The sequence below is a fragment of the Anolis sagrei genome, chromosome 2 (genome assembly GCF_037176765.1).
Source record: "Anolis sagrei isolate rAnoSag1 chromosome 2, rAnoSag1.mat, whole genome shotgun sequence".
Taxonomy (NCBI): domain Eukaryota; kingdom Metazoa; phylum Chordata; class Lepidosauria; order Squamata; family Dactyloidae; genus Anolis; species Anolis sagrei.
Window position 1 is genome coordinate 234,286,617 of NC_090022.1, and position 24,220 is coordinate 234,310,836.

The 24,220-nt window shown below is 38.4% G+C and overlaps 1 protein-coding gene across 3 annotated transcripts in view; it reads right to left on the reverse strand.

Moving 5' to 3' along the window:
* Nucleotides 1–37: 37 nt before the first annotated feature.
* Nucleotides 38–24,220, reverse strand: part of SEMA4D (semaphorin 4D) — a 124,315-nt gene continuing 100,132 nt past the window's right edge. For all 3 annotated transcript variants that reach the window (XM_060762028.2, XM_060762029.2, XM_060762030.2), the window contains 10 exons: nt 21,465–21,558; nt 20,404–20,517; nt 18,779–18,930; nt 15,684–15,859; nt 15,410–15,566; nt 12,353–12,575; nt 10,959–11,074; nt 8,331–8,503; nt 4,783–4,826; nt 38–2,490 (listed from right to left, as the gene is read on the reverse strand). In XM_060762028.2, coding sequence (XP_060618011.2) covers nt 1,571–2,490; nt 4,783–4,826; nt 8,331–8,503; nt 10,959–11,074; nt 12,353–12,575; nt 15,410–15,566; nt 15,684–15,859; nt 18,779–18,930; nt 20,404–20,517; nt 21,465–21,558 — 2,169 coding nt within the window. In that variant the 3' untranslated portion in view covers nt 38–1,570. The remainder of the gene's footprint in view (nt 2,491–4,782; nt 4,827–8,330; nt 8,504–10,958; nt 11,075–12,352; nt 12,576–15,409; nt 15,567–15,683; nt 15,860–18,778; nt 18,931–20,403; nt 20,518–21,464; nt 21,559–24,220) is intronic.

Consider the following 24,220-nt stretch of genomic DNA (forward strand, 5'->3'; position numbering starts at 1 on the left):
AGTTGTCAAACTACGCAGTAACAAGGATGGAATACAATTACTTTCAATATTTATTTAATCATTTTTCATATATTTATATATATATTTACACAAACAGTCAAAATTAAAAATAGAAAAATAAAAGCAAAATTAATCATACAAAATAGAAAACTGTCAGCACTAATTCTGTCGGGTGGGTTGGCGAAGATTTCAACAGAAATTAAGAAAAAGGAATCTCAGGACATACCGCCTACACAACAACAAAATCCTGCCTGTTTCTAAACCTTGTATTTCTGACATAGAGCACAGGAGAGACACAAGACAGTGAGAGAACAAGTATTAAAACTGTACAGCACAAAGGAACTTTACAAACAAAATAGTGCTGCTGTGAACTACATTGAGTATAGAGTTCCAAGAGAGAGCATGTGGTCCAATACCAGGATAGTTCTCATCTATTTGTTTTAGCTCCGGTTGCTTTTTAAAAACATTGGAGGATGTTGTGAAGAAAATGTGAAAATAGATGGCAAGGCTGGCTATTTGTGGTGGAGGGTGGGCAGATCTGACTGCTTTCCAATAGTGAAAGAAGCTGAAAAATAGATCACATCCTCAAGCAATCTCTTTCAGGATGCCCGGGAAAACACTTGCCAAGTTCTGCATTGCATCCAGAAGACATATGCTTCTCACAATGAAGTGTTTCAGTGACTACTGTTTACTTACAATAATCCGCTTTTTAAAAACCTTATAAAACCCAATTAATGTGGCAGTTTCCAATTTCATTTTAAAAATATCCCTTTACTAAAATGAAGTCTCTCACAATAAAAAACAAAAAAAAACATTAAGCACTCAAAAAGTGATTACCACCTTGACAGCTCTAGAAAGGAAGAAAAAGCATTTAACCAAAGCATATCCCTGAGAACCTTAAGCAAACCTAGCCAGATTTGTCCCAATATACACCATAGTCTAATAAGGTACACTAACAATTTGTTTTTTTTAAAACCCAACATTTCCTTCACCAATAAAACTTACCAGACAAAATACAACTACTGCATTTACATAAGCATTAGAAATCACTAGTTGCAAAGAAATGTCTCAATCTGGACAAAAAGGCTATCATTTACCAATCTGATAAACTAAATATCATTTCCAATTTGGAATTAAACTGAAATTAGATTTTAATGGCAGTTAAGTATGCACAGCCTTGAGCTACTTAAATCCTTTTTGGCATGGCTCTGCATTAAAAAAAGTTACTTTTTACCTTCTATGAAAAAAGAGAAACTAATTCAAATAGTATGTGCGAGTGTTAAATCATCCTGCAAATGTGGCAATGGGTGAGTGAGTGGGAGTGGAGAAATTCACCATGTGAAATCATAACTGGCCATTTAAAATGAAAGAAAAAAAGACAAAAACATAAAAAATAAAAATGTAACAGAATGCAAAATTGTCTGCTTTGTGAACTGACAATGTGTCACCAGTAAAAATGAGACCTTGTAGCCCTTTCTGACCCAGTCATCACATCAAAAAGTGAATGTGCTCAAAAATAGACTATCTGGAATAACAGTACTTTCATTAAAGAAGTTGAGGAATTTCTCCTTTAATCACCCTCAGCGTCCGAGTCAGCAAATTTCAATTCACATTTCACATCAAAAGGTTTGTCCTTCATTTCTTTGTAGGAATGTGAATGTTCCTCATCATGTTGGACGTGGCCATTTCCATAGTCTGCTTCCGTCTCATAGCCTGTATCATGCGCTGGCTTGGTATGGTCCCCACTTTGGGTCATGAGGCTGCCTGGCTCCACCAGTGTCTCCTTCACGCTTTGCTCACAATCAGAAAAATCTGCCTTGGGTTTCTTCTTCCCAAGTAACATAGCCGAGCGAAATTTCAAACACGTGTCTGGCAAGAACCCATTGTAACAGTTATAGGCAAACAGACACAAGAAGAGCACAAAAAAGAGGAGAAAAAGAAACATCAAAAGCGAATTATCATTCGCCTTCAGGAAGAGGGTCTTTTCAGGGACCTCGGCAAGTGAATTTGAATGTTCAATATCAGAGACAGTGCTCATTAAGTCGGGGACAACGTGATTTGTGACTATCCTGGATGTTGCAATGGATACAATTGGAGTGGTTGAAGTGTGACCAGCGGACCCCTGGGTAGCTATTACTGATGCTTTGAGCGCTTCTCCGTTACCTTCAGTCCGAATGGTTGGTGGGGTTGGGCTCAGAGTGGTCTGCTGGATTTTTTTCAGTTCCAAAACATGTTTAGCTAACACCTGGGAGAACTTCTGGTTCTTTACTTCTTCTTCCGACAGGCACTGATACACACCACTGTCTCCCTCGGACAAATTGAAGATGAGCAGAGCTTTCTCCAGAAGACGGTACTTGGGACTTTCCACCTTTAAGACATCATCCTTGAATTTCCAAACCACTTGGGCCAGGTTGGACTTCTGAGAACATTTCAGCTCTGCAGTGCTCCCATGCTTGAAAGTATGCTGCAGAGAATGCTCTCTGACTTTATCTGGAACAGCAAAATAAATGTGTACGAGATCAGAACTGAGTTTTTAAAAACTGCCTGGGAGGCCAGTTCAGCTATGCAGAAAAACATCTAGCTCACAATCAGACATCAGTTAGCTTGACAACTATATTTAAAAGTGATATGCCATTTTTTATTAATGTCGGTAAATTGCAAAGAAAACTGCTGAAGGGATCACTGAAAAATCACCCTTTGTAATAGATTACTTTTGCCAGTTCAGATTTCAATCTGGCAGTGCAGATGCATATCACAAGGTAGCACTTTCAACTGGTACTTGGGCTAGGACGAAATCGTAAACTTCCCACACAAATATCTATGGGGACAAGCTAAACTGTGATATTTAAAGAAAAAAGTGGAGAAAAAGAAATGTGTGAACTTATCAGAAAGGGTTAGTGTGCAGGGAAAACCCCAGTAACATATGAAGGCTACACTAAGCTTTAAGTATTATGACAGTCCTTAGAAAGAAAGACAGCCACACAAATTCCTCCTAATAAAATGACAAATTCCTCCTGATAAAATGAACACACCCATGCATAGACTAGAAAAAACAAAGTAGGGAGAGAGGGAAAATGAAATACATTATTTCATGGGACATTAAGAATCCAAAATATATCTTCTCCGATATATTTTGTACCTTAACACGACTACCAACCCTCCCCCCCCCCCCCCAAAAAAAAAACACACCACAGAATTGTAAAATTAGAAGGAGGTGATTTAACACTTCTGGCCCTACAAACATTAGTAAATGTATAGCCCTGTATAGGGCAATAACATCAGTGCACACATGCATTGCACAACACTACACTCTGTGCTGTGTAGAATCCAGTTTAACAAAGGACTTTGTCTTTCAAAAATTACTTCTGAGAACTACAGCCCTTCCAATGTCATAATCTGTAGCTGTAACCCAAAAAAGTAACTTTTGCAAGGAAAAGTTGAGGAGAACTGCTATACAGGTAGTCCCTGAGTTACAAACATACAGCTCTTGGTTACAAACAGGGGTGACACAACAGGAAGTGAGAGGAAATCTACCCCTAGGAAGAGAAATTAACTCCTGTAAGAGTTGTCATGGGAAAAAGTTTCTCCACGGAAGCTTGATTACTAATGTTTCCATGCAGCCCAACAATTTCAAAATCCAATGGTCATAGGGACCTTCTGAACAGAGGTACAGGATGCAAAACAAACACCACAGGGTTGTTCACCTATCCCTTGCTAACTAAAACTAAAAAAATGGCTGGAGTTACCCTTAAATATGTACATGTTCTAACTTACATTAAATTCAACTTGAGAACAAACCTACAGAATAATAATAATAATAATAATAATAATAATAATAATAATAATACTTTGTTTATAACCTGCCCTCTCTCCCCAGGGGGACTCAGGGCAGTTTCCAACAAAATATGTTGTTGCAACTCGGGGATTGCCTGCATAGTAGTTTAGTGTGTGATCACAACAAGCTCAGCATTTATGCAAGACGCTTAGGAACAAAATTTGGGATTTCTACCACATTACACTGTAGTTTGCCTCAACATATTGACACTAGTAAGACTGTACAAAAAGGAAAACTAACATTTGCCTCTGAAGCATCATCCCTGGATATACTGGATTTGTTCTATCTGAATGCATACGATCTTTCAAAGAATCTGCTTTATTTTCAATTGGTTAAATCACATTACACATTGATGCTGATTTTAGAAATCCCAAGTCAAGGCAAAGACACTGTTTTTCAATTGACCATTCTAAGAACTATTTCTCTCAGTAATTATGATACAAATTATGTTATTCTGTTTAATGAATTGAGGTAGAAGAATATTTGCCATCTTTACATTCACATACAGGTTGATTCATTTCCAAGACTTGGGTTCATAAGGGCTATCCTTGGCAGAGTTCAAGAATCGGCACTTTCTAAGAACCACATGGGCACTATGTCTTATATCTGCCATGATTTGAACAGAATTTGGAAACATAATTTGTACAATTTGGCTGCTTTTTGTTGAGTTGCTATGATTGTATGAATAATAGCATCTCCTTATACAGTTACTACATATCTTAACTGAATGTTGCTGAACTTGTGAGCTCTCCCATGCTAAAGTACATGAACAATATATAGCAGAAAAAATAAAGGAAAAAATCACAAACATCTTATTCTAACAAAAAGTTAATACTGAATGGACATAACAAAGCTCTATGTAAAGGAATTGAGATGTCCTTATTACAAAATGTCTAAGACATTTATATTATCGTTATTCAGCCTCTTTAAAGAACAAAAAAGCTCACCTGTGCAAGAGGAGGCATCTCCACTGATGTTCTGAATCCAGTCCCTAAAAACAATAAGAAAACAAGCAAGGATTCAATCTGCTTGTCACAGTCTAGCTATGTATTAATTTATCCTACACCACCCACCAACAATATTATTTCCTCTAATAGTACACAAAATCAACACTGGTTGACGTCCACTGCATTTGTGCAAGTGATAGAATAGGAAGGGAAAGAAGAAATACATGTGACAACCTTCCTTTAAACCAGTGGTTCTCAACCTGTGGGTCCCCAGATGTTTTGGCCTTCAACTCCCAGAAATCCTAACACCTGGTAAACTGGCTGGGATTTCTGGGAGTTGTAGGCTTGGAGACTCACAGATTAAGAACCTCTGCTTTAAACCAAAAGTAGGCAGAGAGAGGCTTATGGGGAAACTTTTTTCTACATTTCCAAGTTTTTTTGGAGAAAGGGTCTGATATTTTGGCAAGGATTCCAGGCCCTAAAACTCCCTTCTCCATACTTGAAAGATCAATAATTCAAACTAAGTTTTAAAGGTGTGATGAAATTTTGGATAGTTGATGTTCAGCAAACCAGGAATTACCACAGATCTTTGGAACCAGTTACCATGAAAACCAGCAGCAAAATGGTCTGAACTGATGTTCATTTCTCTGCAAATTTTAAGAGCTAGGTAACATTTGCTTTAAAATCATTTAATAGGAATATTTTTAGACATGTCAATTTCTCATACTGATTTTAAGGTCTGAGCTCATAGAGGAAAGCAAAATAATGAGTCTGGGTTGGAGAGACAGTCCAGAAGTCTAATTAATGGCTTACAGCTATAGTGAGTTTTCCGTGAAGGAAGACAAATCACTGTGGTATTGCTGGTGATTTGTCTGCTTGTGTAGGAAAATGACAATGAATGCATGCTGGAAAAATGTCAGGGCACTCAAAAAAAAGAGGATGACAAGATTTGCTCAAACTGTTCACAGCCACCCGCCTGTCCCTGCAACGGCTTGACCTTGCTATCAAAATCCTTGAGGGCCCTCAGAAGGCTTCCAGACAGGACCTTCAACACTAATAGAGGTTTTTAAAAGGACGTTTGAGCTATAACTCCCAAAGTTCTCCAACTAACATTGTAGCCAGGCTTGTAGTTCAAAATACATAACTTTTCTAAGCTCTGCCTTCCAAGTATTTATGAACAGCAAAACTCTGAAATGCCTGAAGCCAAGCAATGTACATATATGATGTCCCTCTGCTTCCTGTTCTGAAGGCCTGGAACAACCAAAGCCTAACAAAGGATGAGAAATTTGACAGTAAAAAGCTTCTACATGTGACTCTTTCACCCAGGTTCAGGCCTTCTCCAGCCAGTCTCCAAAGGTATTGTTGTCTCATATATCTCAACTATTACTTTTCATGTTGTTTTGGAGCTAGTGTTTTGGACATAATTTGTAATTTCCAAAGCACCTGTTAAAAAAAGTTAACACTTTCTCCTTTTTCATTTCATTTTGAACTCCTGTATTCTATACTTTTATCTTCATTATTCTCCATTTTTATAATTCCTAGTTCAGTCAACTAGAACTTGGAAAAAGGAAGAACTATAATCTAAAAGTGACAGGAATGACTTAGTATTAATATGCATAGTTAATGCTTTACAGGACAGAATTCGACTCCTTAAGGACTTAAATCCTGGCAAACACAATCAGCAGAGATATTTCTCCTTTCTGTCTCACTGTCAAAGTAAAGTTCAAAGTAAAGAAAAGCAAGTAAGCGGACTATACATAATAATCATGTGTGTGTGTGTGTGTGTGTGTGTGTGTGTGTGTGTGTGTTTTTAGATCTCTTCAACTTTGGGTAACTATGGCTCATGCTAGCCAAAATGGCTGGGAAATTGGAAGAGGTCGATCTTTTTACACATCTTTTTCAAGTTCTAATATTCTGAACCATGAACATAGACTGAAGCAGACTAGTTTCCACGCCTTTTCTCCTTTGCAGTTCTCCCACAGGTGGTCAGTGCTGTAACCTCTAGTAAACAAAATAGTTTATAGTCCTGCAATTTTCATCTCACCCTTGTTCCCACACCTTTCCATCTGGCTCAAACAAAAATCTCCAGCTTTCAACAGCATGGGAAAGGGTTAACTCTCCTATGGTGTTTGTTTTGTTGTCTGTACCCCTTTTCAGAAGATTTCATTGCACTTTCTGTCTTTGTGATAACTGGATTTTGAATGTTTTGGCTTGTTGGGGAAACAAAGATTGGTGGTAAAATTTCAATGAAGACACCTTTTCCCCATGATAACTCTTTCAAGGGGGGATTTCCCTTCCTAGAAGTAGATATTTCTCTCACTTCCTGTTGACTCACCCCCGTTCTTAACTAAGAGGCATTTGTAAGTCAGATGTTTGTAACTCGGGGACTGCCTGTAGTTTGCTTTTTTATATGCCTTCTAGTGCTTTGGTAGGTAGATAAGCTACAAATTATGAAACAACTACAGGAAAAAAAACAACACAAAATGAACAGTAAGCAATAATTATGAAGATAGTATATCTTGCCATACTGGTATGTAATGTGGAGATATAATTGATATAATTAAGGATATTATAGATGGTTTTGAAATAACAAGGCAGGTTAGTGTGGTACAAACTAACCTAACTAGATGTTAAATATGCATCTAAGAAGTGCACTCTAATCTGGGCAACATGTTCTCTCAATATGTTTCTCAAATAGAGCATGAAATATATAAAAAGCACAGTCATTGTGAGTGGCTGCACTGGAGTTGGCTAGGGAAACACATAAGTCCTGAAAAATTATAACACACTTTTCTGTCATGAACAAATACAGTTCATTGCAATGTAGAAACACAGCCAATGGTTTGCATGTTTCAGGAGGAGAGAACAATGTAAAACAGAGTATTTACTTGTCAGCCCACAATTCTAAGCTAAGAAAACCTGTGAAAATCATAAATTACGTAAACTAAGAGTCGTTACACGAGTCCTTAATTTCATTACCTCCTGTGCTAGTGAGAGTAACATCACAAGTCTGTATCTTCCCACCATTCAACTCGATAGCACTTCCTTTTTGGGAAACCTTTTCCTCATCTTCCCCATGTCTTTTCAGATTTTGCCAGAGATTGCCCCTAGGCCAAAAGGTTTCTTTTGATAGCCTCAAGAAGAGGGCTGAGCAAATTATGGCTCTGAAGTCAAATGGATGTTTATGGTCCTCAGCCAACTAGACTCCCCTTCTTCAGGCTATAAAAAGGGGGTGAACTGTCTCTACTGGATGTCACCAGAAGCAGCAAAATAGGTTGTAGTCACCCTTGCACAGGGTGACATCATTTAAAAACAAAAACAGGGGAACTTTCACACTACACACATAACTATATGATCCCAGTTTAACTGCCATGACTGCATCCCTATGGAATTGGGGGCTTGGAGTTTGGAACTAGAGTTCACTAACTGGGAATTCTAAATCCCCTTCCTAATCCTGTCTCGAGATTCCCAGAATGCTGGATTTGCAACCTGAACGATACACATGTATGTAATTATTTAACTCCTCACTTTATCTGCTTGGATCTTACCTCTCAGTCTCACTTTCTTTGAAGATATCCACACAAGAGGAGGCCTGGGGATTCCAAGCACAGTATGGATCTCTTGCCAGAACACAGTCCACACAAGAGCTATACTTCTCACAAAATGCAACAGAAGACTGGACAACTCCTGCATTGGATCCAGCATAGAGATACTGCTTGCCCTATAGAAAGTAGAAGGGAGGGAAATGGAACGTGAAAATGGTCAAAAGGATGGCAACTTTTTTTTTACACCCTTTAGGTTCCAGACATGCTTATTATTTGTTGCCATGTTGCCTAGTAGCAACTGTACCACATATCCCCTATCTATCTATCTATCTATCTATCTATCTAGTTGTTTATTTCTTTCTATAAAGTTAATTCCCATTTATCTGAACAAGACTTTATTGGAAAATGTGCAATGCTTTCTCTTTTTGTCTGCTTTGTTAAATGAGGAGAGGGAAATTCCCCTTTCTTCCTAAAGGAGTACAAAGAGAAGGTGTGTGCTCCGCTTCCACACAATGTCATCTGCAGAAGGTGGGTACAGATGGAAAGCAGGTGTGTCTGTGGTGATTAAAAGCCTATTGTGTTATCTCCTGGTATATGGAAAGGCAGCACAAGAAATTCTGCTTTCTCTTTTATCTATGTTGTTTCCAGTTTAGAACTACAGGCTTCATCTCAACAGAAGAGAGAGGACAGGTATAAGCTTATCACAAACAACTAGACTGGGTTGCTCTGAAGATATATTGGAATAATGTTGCCTCGATTTACAAAATTTTAATGTTGTCTCTTATTGGTTGTAATAATTTGGCATAAATCTGCTCACACGAAGCAGGTGAATACAGCACTGAATGAGACATGCAGAATAATCATGGGATGTCTTAAACCTACCCCTGTTGATAGACTCTATAAGCCAGCTGGCATTTCCTCCCTGATGTGTGATGTCAATTGTGAGAGAAATAAGGTTGAACACCGTGAAAGCCACCTACTGTATGGCTACCAACCTCCTCCCAGTAGACTTCAATCAAGGAAAAGCTTTATGACAATCATCATTCCTCTAAATGTACCTTCAGCAACAGCAAGAGTATCCCTCTGGGCAGCAAAATCAGGCAATTCCAACTGGATGCCCCCCCCCCCCCCCAAGTCTTTCTCCAGGGCAAACCAAGAATGGGCAATTTGGAAGTTCCTGGACAGACTCAGGAGTTGAGTGGGTAGATCAAAAGACAACCTGGCAAAAAATTACCTAAAAGAATCCTCCACCTTGTGCAACTGTGGAGCAGAACAAACAACTCCACATTGTATGCTTGCCCACAATGCCCAGAGGAAGGACTGTTTAAAGCTGCAGACAATGCAGTTGCTGTTGCCCATTTTTTTGTATAAAACTATTTAGCTGCTTGTGAATCCTTTATTTTATCAGTTTTTAACTTATTTTATGCAATGCTTTTGACATGAAATTGTTTAAAGCTAATACAAACTGTGACTATATTCACACTAAGAAGCAATACCAGCAACTCACTTCTTGCTAGTGGTTCCAGTTAGAGCAAAAAGGTTTGACATCACATGGTCCTCCAGATGGTGTTTGACTGCAAATCCCAGAAGCTCTAGCCAGCATAACCAATGGGAAGGAATACTGAGAGCTGCAGTTCAACATTTGGAAGGCTGCACAATTTTCAACTTATTGGGAGGGTTCATACAGTACACTGCAGCTAATTTTATGTCATCCTCACTACACTCCCCCTTCCTTGTTGATGCTACATCATGCTTCCCCAACTGGGGAACAGCCCATGGTGTCATTCAAGCCTTTATCTTGTAAAGAAGGCAGCTCCTCTTTCAGTACTATTTCCTTTTAGAAAATAATATTTTTCAAGTATGAATGTGCTATAGCTTTGCAAACTCCCTGGAAAACAATCTCATTTATATGTTTTTTAAAAAAACAGTCATGTAAGCAGGGGATAGAACCAAAACCAGTGCATATGCTGACTAGGGGATTCTAGGTAATGTGGTCTAAAACAGTGCTTCTCAACCTTTGGGTCTCCAGATGTTTTGGCCTTCAACTCCCAGAAATCCTAACAGTTGGTAAACTGGCAGGGATTTCTGGGAGTTGTAGGCAAAAACACCTGGGAACCCACAGGTTGAGAAGCATTGGTCTAAAATATCATTTTCCTAAGTTAGGAGTGGCTTTGTATCATAGGAACCTGCTTCACACCAAATCTGATTACTGGTCCACTTAACCTACTCTGATTGACAGCAATTCTGCAGTTTCTCACACATGTCTTCACCAGCCCCTATTACCTGGTCATTTTAAATAGGAGATGCCAAGGACTAAATCTAGAACTTTTTACAATGTATGCAATGCATGTGCTTTACAACAGAATATGTAGTTGCTCTCTAAATTCAGAAAGGTTGCATTGATAGAAACTGTACTCAAATAAAAACAGCTGCCACAGGGCTAAACCAGAAGATTCCTCAGCATCTCAAGAAATCTAAACGTTGCTCCAAATCTGCTTATTGGTTGGTGAAGAACATCCATTTCACAACAACTCACGTCAGACATAATCGAAGTCAACAACTGCTTCTTTCCTGCTTTGAAATGTGTGTATGTCTATTACATCCCCACATCCTCCTCTCAGTTAGCCTTACTTTTTTTGAAGAAAGCAACAAAGTCTGAATGGGTTCAAAGTTAGGAAAGAGTTGGATTTCTTCAATAATGTGCATTCCATTTTCATAGCTGATTGCTTTGTGAAGGGCTCCTCGATCTGAAACAACACAAACGCATATATGTAATTTTTCAAAGAAAACACTGATTATACTTGAGTCTTCAGATGTGACTTCTGATTTCTTACCATTTGATTTCAGCAACTATGTGCCTCTTTTGCTTTTCATTATGTTTTTGCTCAGTATCTAGAGCAAATTTTTCCTTATACTTTCAGCCTTTTCTCAAAAGCCAGCCATTTTGTCTAGAATACTTTAGGAACTGAAATATAAAAAGGAGTGTTTCCATGGAAACACTCCTTTTCCTTCCATGGAAACACTCCTTAGCTGAGACAATGGGACATACGCATTCCTCTTGTCAAATTTCAAAAGCCCCCTGGTCAGAAAAATCTGCCCTCCTCCAGGTAATCTGCTATTGAGAGAGGACAAGGGCTATCCTACATTTGGATCTGGTTGGCCAAACACAACCAGGTGCATGTGGCACCTGTTACGCTACTCCAAAGGGAAGGTGTTTCGCTATTGTTCTCAAATTTGTTAACTATCAGATGATTTGATGTTGATTTGAGAGAAAAATACTTATTTTACAAGACAACAATATCCCAGTGTACTAGTTTCAATTCTGCAAATGTGCTGAGTGTTTTATTGATTTTTTCAACTCTGGCCTCTTTGTTTATACACTGCCACAAGAAGGACAAATAAACACATGTCTTGTTATTAATGGGAGATTAAAGGGGAACAACATACTTTAAATAAATTGAGGATACTTCGGCATCCAGACTCAGGCCTGACTCTGCAAGTACATCAAATCTAAAAACCTGATATTTCAGAGAGAGAATAGCCACAGCCAGCACAGGCTGGATCTCCACTCTTAAATCTGCCACAATCTGAATCTCTATTTATGATTATATGAAGCTGCTGAACCTCATAAGAGAAACACTTCTTATAAGACCCTGGTTAGTTTTGAGGGGCTACAACTCCTAGGATTTCTCAGCCAACACCATCACTGGAAGATGCAAGAAAGGAACTTTTCCAGGATGTTTCTTCTGCTGAAATTGAGTATGCTTTAGAATATCAGTTTCTAGGCCATTAAAAGTCTAAAAGGTTTTGAACTTTGGGTGCTCCATTGTATGCCTCTGTGTTTTACAAGAATCTATCCCGTTATTTGGTACAGGAAGTCAGTCTCTGTCCGTCAGCTGCAAAACCTTATATGCCTCAGTTTCATTACTAGCAAGGACAATTGTTCAAGCAATTGCTCATTCTCACCAAAAAGTTATCTGATCTTAGTGTGATATTATCAAATTTTCAAAGCATAAAAATCTCACCTGTACTGATGAACATGACATCGTACAAAGTGCCATTCAGCGCTCGGACTTGGTCTACCACAATCTGTGTATACTTCACATCTCTCTTTACCAGTCTAGGTCTGTCTCCTATCGGCATTACAGAGTCATCCATCAGAGGATGGTCTTTGACAAACTGTAATGTTTTGTCAGGTAAGTTGAGCGTTGTATTGATTTTTTCAGCTCTGGCCTCTTTGTTTATACACTGCCACAAGAAGAACAAATAAACACATGTCTCAGTATTAATGGGAGCTTAAAAGGGAGCAACAAACTTTAAATAAGTAATTGAGGAAAACATACCAACATTATTAGAGTATTCATTAAACTAAAACTGTTACTATTATTTGCAAATATTACCTATTAGTATTAGCAATAAACTTACTAATTTTTGCAAATATTAGTGTCTATAATTGACTAGGTTATTGGTAGAAACTAAATCAACTAAGCAATTTAATCTTATTTGTTGTTTAAGCCAGAGATGAATACTAACAGCTTATGCTGCCATCATTTGCACAGGCAATCCCCGAGTTACACACATCTGACTTACAAACAACTCATAGTTAAGAACAGGGATGAGACAACAGGAAGTGAGAGAAATCTATCTCTCTGCAGGGAATTTCACTCCTGGAAGAGCTATCATGGGGAAAAGGTGTCTCCATCAAAACTTATCACCAATCCTTGTTTCCAAAACAAACCAAATTTTTCAAACTCCGATTATAACAGGGACAGAAAGTGCAATGAAATCTTCTGAACAGGGGCACAGACAGCAAAGAACACACCACAGGGGTGTTAACCCCTTCCAATACCATCCAAACCTTAAAAATGTACCTGTTCCAATTCACAAGCAAATTCAACTTAAAAACAAACCTACCTATCTTCTTCGTAATTTGGGATCTGCCTGTATATTGTTGCCCTTGGGGTTTCTAATGCTTGTTTCAAATATTTTCCGATTATATGAAATGACACTCAGATTTAGCAACATTATACAAATCGGGATTTTCCCAGGTGGAATACAATTGACCTAAGTCTTATGGCTGCGGTCTCATATCAACTTTTAATTTTGAAACATTTTAAAACTCCAAATGCAGTAATATCTTAAAAGAAGAAAATAAACCCATAAATTATACAATGGGGCCCAATTAAAAAGTATCTTAGATTTCAAACATAACATTTTCCTCCAAACAATATTTCTAAGTCTACTTGCTTTCTTCCAAGGTCACATTTCAGATATTGTACTACAAGCACCACCACCCTGACCCAGCACAGCCAATGATGAGGGATACTGGGAGTTGCAGTCCAAAAACATGAAAAACAGTCTTTCAGATAACCTGGCTCCAAGATTTTAAGAGCCCCAAATTGTTATACACATCATCTACATTTGTGGACATGCAACACACAGGTTTAGATCCCAGAAGTCATCATGCTGTACAGCAACATCTAAATACAGGCACAGGCAAAACATTTGCATCTGTCCCTAAACTGGGTCTCTTAAATAATGAAACAACCAATTAGCCTCCTAGGGCTGTGCATATAAAAGGCTTTCAAGGCTAAATTGGAAGGGATGTAACTGAGGAACAAAAGATAGTATGGGAAAACCCTGCAAGAGCTTATGGCGACTTCAGTCACTGCCCTTCCTGGATCTGCTATTTCTTTTTCACCTCTTACAAGAAGATTGGCATAGTATGCACAAAATACTCCTAAAAGTTGAATGGCACAAGCCACAGCTTGGAAAAGAGGCTGTATTTTGATCTTGAAGAAAGATCTACATACAGACTCCAGAAGAACTGTATAAATCAGACATTCCTCAAAAGGAAAACTGAGCACTCCAAGGTCTCTTAACCACCCATCCTACCCCAAGTCAGCACTTGCAAACTACAGTGACTGAAGAATACAATCAAAGTAATGTATTTGGAACCTGTCGGAAACCTTTGTTTTAGCTCATTATTTTCCTCCATTTCTCAAACGGAGCAGTGAATAGCCAAGATGACACTTGTTTCCGCTCCTTTCATATCAGGGGTGAAAAAAAGACCAATTTTCCTTCTTTTTCTGAAGGGTACATTAAAAACTCTCTCCCAAGATCTCACAAACTACTTTGAGCAATTAACCTTGTTGTGTTTTAATTATTACTTCTAAGAAGTGTGATCAAAGTAAGTTTAAAAGAGAGATATCTGCCCAAAAGAACCTCCATTGTGTGCTTGACATCCCCTCCCCCCCACACACACGTCTTATGGCTGAAACCTTCAGCAATCAGGATAGTGCCAATAAAGAGTTAAAGCTTCACACAAACTCCTATCCAGTGGGGCAAAGACTCTGAGGTCACTTCCACATGACTTAAACACGTGCCAAAGCAGATTTTAAAAACCCAATTAGACGCAGGTTTAAGCCCACACACCCCAAAAATCTGGAATTTCCTGAGTGGTGTCTATATGCCGGGCCAATAACAACTGGGATGGTATGCAGCCACCCCAAAGCCTCCCAAAAGAACCCCTAAAAAGTTTTAAAAACTTACTCAGCTGCCATTATGCTTCTTCTCACACCCTCCTGGTGTGAGGAAATTACGTGCCAGGAGACTGGAGGGTGCCGGGGGGGGGGGGGCTCCTCGTCCTACCCCCATCTCCTGGTGTGTCATTTCCTCACGCTTGGAGGATACAAGGAGGACCATAATGGCAGCCAGATATGTTTTTAAAACCTTTAAGGGATTCTTTTGGGGTTTTGGAGAAGGGAGCCTGAAAAACCAAGATGGCTGTGTGGATTGGATCCAGGGATCGTGTGACACAGTCCCTGGACCCAATTCACACTGGGCCCACACCTGGTAAGGCCCAGATCTTACCTAACATCCGGATCTTACCAGGTGTTTAATTAATTTGGAATGAAACAGGGAAACCCTGGTTTGTTCTGAATTAATGCAGTTTTACTAGACATCATTTGGACGCCTCCGGTAAAATTGAGACAGTCAGTTTTAAGGCCTGTCTGGATGGACCCTGAATAATGCCCTATACTACAAGAATAATCATAATCTTTTAGTTTATCCAGACTTACTGCACCAGGTCTTGGTTTTGGAATCTCTCCGTTGTACCGTAGCCATTTTGTGTGGGACTGTTCAACTGTGGTGCTCTGCATGTACTTCCCTTTGGTGAAAACATCCTCCACTGTAGAGATGTTATAGGCACACACTGCTGAAAGGCCCACATTGTTCCTTTAAAAAACACCAAAGAAATCAATGTTAACATACTACCGTTTTACACTTAACAGCTGTATTAGCATGCAGTGGAGTTAAGCAAATACTTCTTCAAAATGTAAAAACGTTACTTACAACTGTGGAGTAAAAACACCATAAATCACTGGCTCCTTCAAGCTGGGTGTCTTAAGGATAAAGACATCATTGACAATGTTGAAAAATAAGTTTTTCTCTGGCATAGAACAAAGCAATCTCGTCTTGAGATATGAAGTCCATTTCTTTTGCAAAGTTCTGTGTCCTCCTTGGTCCCCCTTTAAAAGAAAGGCAGCAGGGGAGGGGGGGGGTCAACATGAAGAATCACAATAGGTTTTTAAAACATGATGTAAAGGAAAAGAATCCATATATCAAGATGCAATGTGGTTATCTTTAGCATGTACATCATCATATCAGGAGCCAAAATTTGACAGAAATTTCACTGTGCACTAGGAACCAAACGGATCCCATGAGCCAACATGGGAAGGTAAAAGGTAAAAAACAAAACACAGTACCCTGATAAAATTAAGCAGTAGTTTCTCATACCTTGCATGTATATCTAACAGTAGAGATACACATTGAAGCACAGGAACCTATGAATTATAAAATGGAATAAAATTCTGTCTCGATTTTATAGTCTATCGAGTAGGCACTTGTGACAAGCAGCAGGAGGCCTCAACATCTCTTTCTGACAACCCTGGGAATTAGTCAAGTAATATATAAAATGGAGTGAGCAACTGTACTATGTGGTGGGAGCCAATTTTCAGCTCTGTGCCTCCAGAATGGTTTGAATCTACACCTTCCTAGCACACAGTTAATTACTGTGGTTTGAGGTGGGTTTCAAGCAGGTTTTGTATAAAGGACTTGGGGCAGGTGTGTCCTGTAGGACTTCATGAGCTATCAAAAAAAGAAAAAAAAAGAGCTGCATGTTGTCTGTACTTTCCCCATCCTTGATCTGCAACAACAACTCCAAGACCAGCCTTTTTCAGAAGATCTGCATAGGTTTATTTGCCTGAATCTGTTGACTATTGCTACAAGAACCATGGTTGCATGGTATCTAGAGAACATGCATATACAAGAAGTTCATCTTGACAAAGAAACAACACTGCAAACAGCCAGTTTCTTTATTACTTATCTATCTATCTATCTATCTATCTATCTATCTATCTATCTAAACAATGCCATGGCAATTGAAGTGGACCGAGTGCTGAAATTGTGCTGTGTGAATAGGATCCTGGCTTGTGACAGAAACAACTACTTGGGTTCCTTTCCATGACAATATTAATATTCCCTGTAACTGTACCAAGAGAAGGTTTGGGAAACAATGACAAACATGGAAGAAGCCTATGGTGTAACGCCAGAAGGAGAAGAGGGAACAGTTACTTTGCGGACTACAACTCCTTGAAATTTCTGATAATTAATTTACTATTCAGGGGATTATTTTTTGTGGACTACAACCTTCAGGAATTTCTAGTTGTCGTTCATAAACAGCAACTTTTCCAAACTGAAGCAGGAAGCAGCTGTGCTTTTGGCTCCCAAGCAGTAAATGTAGCAGAAAGACTTTCGTCTTGCCAAAAATGGAAGCCTCTTGACAAGAAACCAGCTTAGCCTTGAAAGAATTAATTGTGCAGCTACTGTAAAGAGTTCAAAAATATCCCAGCTCTCCAACATTTGCTGTGTCGACATTTTTCAAAAAGTGAACGTCGTAACACAAAATACATTTAAGGTAGCTGAAATGTTATTTTTCAGTCAGATAGTTTCAATGTTAGAGTAAGCATTTTTTTCCTCTTAGCTGGCCAAAAAACATACTCACAGCCCTTCCAACACACACACACACACACACAGACAAAGCATAAAAGTGAAAGATCCAGCAGTTTATCTGTCAGTTTAAAAGAAAGCTTGGAAAAGTTACTTTTGGGGGCTATGAGTCCCTGAATCCCATAGTCAGTCTGGCCAACGTCTTAACTGCTAGCAGTCAGAAGACCACCATTCTTGTGTGTCAAAGCAAATTAATTCCAAAGAGCTGGGATATCATGAATCTAGCAGACTCTGTCAGTTCCTGTAGTTGAATTACACTTTGCAATTTAAAACCAGGCCCTTGAAATCTTAGTCGGCTTCTATCCACAAGATGCATTACAAAATTGAATGACAAGATGCTTGTTAGAATGTTTATGAAAAATGTAACCTCATTTCCCAACGACAAAGGGAACTACAAGGATGTTTAATGCACATGAAGACTGACAGAATCAGATTGGTTCCATTAATTTTTTTTCCAGGCTATGGCAACTCGGCAGCAAAGCGCCACCTGTCACATCGCAGTCAAACAAGAAATTTTATTGGTGTGAGAAAACAGCTAGCTTTGTCTGGTATCCCTTAGAAATGTGTTGGGCATAGTCTCAACAGTCACCGTATCCTGCTTCTCTTGAAATTACTATGGCTGGAATTCAACAGACATTTTATTAGTCACTTATGAAGTGGAAGAATATTAACAAGTCCATAGTTTAGAAGTCCCTACTTTTGAATTGCTGTGTGGCCATGTTCCAGAAGCATCTTCAGAGGTTGAGGGATCAACCTCACAACCTCTGAGGATGCCTGCGATAGATGTGGGCGAAATGTCAGGGGAGAATGCTTGTGGAACATGTCCATATAGCCCGGAAAATTCACAGCAACCCAGTGATTCCGGCCATGAAAGCCTTTGACAAGTCATACTCCCTAGTTTCCTTCCTTTCATTCATTCATTTTAAGATATGGATTATAACACTCTATGAGCAAAACCAAAGAGATTCCTTATCGTTCAGGCATTTCATATTCCAGAATTTGTAACTCAATTTGTAGCAAAAATAAGAATTGTATAAATAAAATTAAAATTCTGTTTCCTAAATAAATGCAAACCAAGTAATGTTATGTTCCTAAGGTAGAGCTAAGTGACTTCCTTTCTGTAATATTACATTTCTCAATTTTTGAAAATTTCAATTTTTTTCTGGGAAAAAAGTACACCAGTTTTTCCCTATGGTTTCAACATTTCTGGGAAGTTGACAGATATATCCTCAATATGCAGAGGAAATCATGTACAATACAGGCAGTATTGCACGCAGAAATCCTGGTGTAAGCGGAAAAAGAGTAGACTGCTTTTCCATACAGTGCTCCTATGACTGTATCTCCCACTGATCAGGAAAAGTGATGGAACACAGTCCTACCTTACAAACTCTTGCTATCCTTGGAATCATCAGCTTGCCAAGAAATTCATATTCCACTGAGACCTCAGTGAAAAAGAAATACACTTTGTCATCCTCCTCACCGGCACTGTTTGGATCAGCTCTTATAACATCGGAAAAAACAAAATGTGGTTCTGTAGATGGAAAATAAATAGATAAATACAATATCATTCAGTGTTTGCCTTTCAATTCTGATCATTCCCCACATCAATATGTCTAGTCAGTGACTCCTTGTGGTTTAGCTGCTGTTGTTGTGTGCCTTTAAACCAACTCTGACTAATGACAACTCTGTCATTGGACTTCCTTCACAAGAGGAGATTCTAAGGCTTTTTCTAAGGCTGAGAGAGTATGAATTGTCCACGGCTTCCCATGGATAACAGGGGATCGACTGTCTCCTGGGGTTCGAGTTCAACCCCAAAACCATTAGACTATGCTGTCTCTTCATGCATACTTAGTTAGACCAGACTTGATGAATACATTTCATACCAACTGACTAAGTTACTATCGAATTAATAGGCCGACTTTAGTTCTAATTTTGGAACCCTTGGTGGCGCAATGAGTTAAATCCTTGTGCCAGCAGGACTGCTGACTGAAAGGCCGGCAGTTTGAATCCAGTGAGCTCTCATCTGTCAGCTCCAGCTTCTCATGCAGGGACTTGAGAGAAGCCTCCCACACGATGGTAAAACATCCAGGCATCCTCTGGGCAATGTCATTACAGATGGCCAATTCTCTCACAACAGAAGCAACTTGCAGTTTCTCAAATTGCTCCTGACACAAATCTATCTATCTATCTATCTATCTATCTATCTATCTATCTATCGAATTTATGTTTTCTGAGACAGAAATTGTTCCAGTCCTGACAGAAGGAAGCAGTATAAGCTTGACATTATACAACTTTCTAAGAAATGTGTTTCACAAATCTGTCAAAAAATACATGGAACAGGGTTACATCTTCATAAAATTAAACAGGTAAAGTGCAGCACTCCAGCTGTTGTTGGATAACAACTCCTATCAGCTCCAGCCAGCACAGCCAATGGTGAGGAAAGCTGGATGCAGTTCTATAACATCAAAATAACTGTTTATATTATACTAAACCCAAAAAGATCAAGATTCAAAGACATTTGGAACATATTATTCTGATTTGTTACTTCCTCTATTTACAGTGCAATCTGCAAGTATAAAGGAACAACTCCATAAACAAAAACACTGCCCATACAGAACAACCCTTGAAGGAACTTCTGGGAACAATCCCTACAAGGTGTTACAACTGTAGTGACTTACAAGAAGGGTCTGTAAGTGGTAAGTTAATTAAACCTACACTTCTATAAGTATATTGTCTCCTTTCTATTCTAAGTGCAATTTGAAAGTTCCCAGACCACTCACATCCAAACTGGATGCTAAGAAAAAACACCATTATGTTTGCAAACAAATCAGGAGCTTCATATCATAAGACTGAAAGTGATTCAGAGGATGAAAGCAACTTAAAAAAAAAAAAGAAAACAGAAAAGAACTTAAAATATGAACTTAGCCAGATTCTGTATTTCAAGGCATTCTGACACATGTTTATTTCCTGGGGTGTTTCCTCTCTAGATATCTTTTTTCCTTACCATTAAGCCAAGGAATTGCATATTCGGTCCTTAGAGGATTCTGCAGTGAATTCCGAGATATGATTGGTTCACTTCCCAAGAAGTTGTAAGATGTTCCAGAGTAAAGATCCCCATCTTTACAAAACCAAAGGATTGAATGAATAATATATACAGCAATTAGTGGCAATTTCTTTTCCAAATATTGTATTATACACTCATTTCATTATCATAATTCTTCTTCCTCTTCTTCTTCTTCTTATTTACTGTATTTATATCCTGCCCTTATCACTTGAAGGGGACTCAGAGTGGTTTTACAACAATAGGTAACAATTCGATGCCTTATCAACAAACATATCATAAAATAAACATAAAACATAAAATTAAATGTATGGTCCCAACATCTCCTAGCAAGCATCTACAGGGCAAAGCTGCACAATTTCTACATCTGATATACTGCCCCCTTTTCAGCTACCCAACACCCACACATTGCTCCTCCATCCTTGTTAAATCATCCATCACTGACTCTTCAGTTTACTTGGACTATAAGATAAATTATTCTCTAATTTGTGCAGCATCTAATGCAAGTTGATAGTAACATTTAATTGGAAAATAATTTCCTTTGATAAACAAATTCCACATTACACATATTTAATGCTAGCAATAACATCTAATGGGAAAATAATTTCCTTTGATAAACAAATCCTACATTATAAATATTTAATGCTAATCCAAATTATGTTACTTTAAATAGCTGCTAAACAACATCAACATTTCATTCCTCTGAAAGGACTACAAAGTGATAGAGATTTAAAAGGTCATGTGAGAATAATCACAAACCTGGGGTGGGGAAAACTTGTAAAAAAAAATCAGAGCAAACAGCATGTGAAGCGGAGCCATTTGTGACCAGTCAGCAAATGGCTTTCTAAAATCAGGGACATTCAGAAGTCGGTTTGTGAAAGAACATAAAAAGAAAAGGAACGTAAAAGGTTAACGCCAAGCATGGACCTACATCATTTTGGACCTGTCATTCCTAGTCAAATTTTTGACAAATACATATACACAACATTAAATACCATACTTACCAACCATGACTGATGTATAACTCTGTGCAGGATCAAATGGGCATCTTCCTTTACCATCATCATTTCTGCCCACAAGTTTGAATGATGTCAGATTCTACAAAACAATTAGAGTATATTCTGTGTTTTCTATCCAAAGCATAAATAGTTACAATAAAGGCCTATAGCTGTGAATACTTAAGCTGTGTCCAGCTGAACGGCACCTATTCCACTTCCATCAATTCAGTAACATTTTGCAATTATTCTCCTTTACCTCCTTACAGAATTTCCAATGGTGGAAATGGAGAGACAAAGCAGTAGAAAAACATAGGAGATTTACACTGGAAGATAGTAGCTTCTGGATTCCCTACAAAATTCTATGACTCAATCCTAACTCCACCTTCAATTGGATACATTCTTGTTTTAATTTTCAGTGGAATACAACATACAATTCATGCATTTATTTTCAGAACCACAATTGTCTTAACACCTTTCCATATCTTAACTTCCCATTTTCTGATGCATCTTCTAAAACCATATTTGAGCAACTGATGGAGGTGAGATGCAACTTTAAGATATAAGGCTTGTTCTCTACACCACTGTTTCATCTGAAATGAGATGAATATGGCTGTGAATAACATCTCTGCATCCTTTTTTGTTCCTAATAAGGATGGAATGGGAAAATGTACAAAAAATGACTAGGATATAGAGGAAGATTTCAAAGTCTGTGCAAATTTTAAGAAAAGGAAATTAAGCAAAATTACTGCTTCACAATGAATGAAGTGCAGAATACATAACTATGATACATGTGTAACAATGATGTGGAGTTCTGCTGGGAAGTTAAGGGGGTATAAATTGGAAATATACTGTGCTAATGTTTGGTATTCATGATCTTTACATATTCCCTACTTCAGGGGACACACAGGGACTATGGAAGTCGCTCACTCAATCTTCACTTACTGGGAAAGAGTGCTTTGATCAAGAGAGATCTGTTTCCCTATCTCTTGGGCAACAGCTGACTGATGTTCCATCCAGCTCTTTGTATGAGCAATATCTGATGTGAGGGGAATATGCAACAGGGGTTCCACTTCTGTCTGTTGAAATGGGGATTCATTACAGGAGGCGGTGGGAACGCCTGAAAGTTTATTTAAAAAACCAGTCCACTGCTGCTCATGTGACAGGGCAATGGATCCCTATCAATTGCATTTTTTTCATGTCAGAAGCGATTTGAGAAACTGCAAGTCACTTCTGGAGTGAGAGAATTGACCATCTGCAAGGACATTACCCAGGAGACGCCTGGATGCTTTAATGTTTTAACATTCCTTGTGGGAGGCTTCTCTCATGTCCCTGCATGGGGTGCTAGAGCTGACAGAGGGAGCTCTTCCGCGCTCTCCCCAGATTCAAACCTTTGACCTATCGGTCTTCAGTCCTGCTGGCACAAGGGTTTAACCCATTGCACCAATGGAGGCTCCACTGCATTGGCTGCTTCCTGGTAAATAGATGTGGAGAGGGAAGAACGGCATAGGTCTATAACTATGGTTATGCATTCACTGCTGACCAATATCTGTAAATGAAATCACTTTGCCAACCATGTCAGTGTGACATGCATAAGCAAATCAAAACATATGAAAAACGTCTTGGGATAAATGTATATCCATAATACAATGTTTTTGTCTTTTAAAATATGAATAAATGAGACAATTGTTGTCTTGTTATTTAACAATACACAAGGAAATCATATTTATTTACTATATTTTTATCCTGCCTTTCTCGACCCTGAAGGGACTCAAGGCGGTTTACAGACAGGCAACAATCCAATGTCTTAACAACAATATACAATTAACATAAACATTTAAATTAAAATTAAGATCAAATTGAAATACATGGAAACATTTTAAAAACATCATGTCCTCAAAGAGAAGCATGGGATGATGGGCATACATTAAAAGGAAACAAACGATGATTTCTATTTGTCAATTCACAGTGGGAACACATTTTTAGAAAGCAAATGGAAAGATTGAGATAGGTTGAGGTAGGAACAAGACGTGACATATTAGACAGCTATAAAGAAAAATTGTGACAGCAACAAAAATTCAAGATGAAAAGGCAGCCCCCAAAAGGAAGAATGAAGTGTTTGGATGATTCTATCTCAGCACACATCATTTTCACTTGTGAAAGTAGATCCCTCATGCCGTGCATCAGTCATACCTGTAAGTTATAATGTATGTAATCATAATTCCTTATTTCATCCAACAGAGAAAGAATTTTTGGAGGCTACAGACAATGCGGTTGTTGCTGCCCATTTTTGGTCAAAAGATTTTTAGCCACTTGTGCTCTTCTACTTTTATCAGTTTTACTAATTTATGCAATGCTTTTGATACAAAATAAATAAATAAATTTCATCCAAGCCATAAAACTATGATTCCAAGGCTTGGAACAAGCCAGGATACTGAAATGTGATTTGGAACTGGTAAAAACCCAGTTTGATTTAAATGGTCTAAATTTAATTGCTAGTATTAATTAGACTAGACCCACTGAAGTTCCAACTAGAGTAGATATACTAGGTCTACTCTAGTTGTAATGGACAATTAATTCTGGGAGTATGTTTAGACACTTTCTGGTCTTACACGGTGGAAACCAAATGTATATATGCACAGACAAAGGATCTTGCAGATCTTAGCTTAGAAAGAAAAGAAATCTGAGAGAATCTGAATCAGGCTGCTGATTTAGGGAGATGCAACTATGAAGAATTTTGAACACCAAAAATCTTCCTGTAAAAA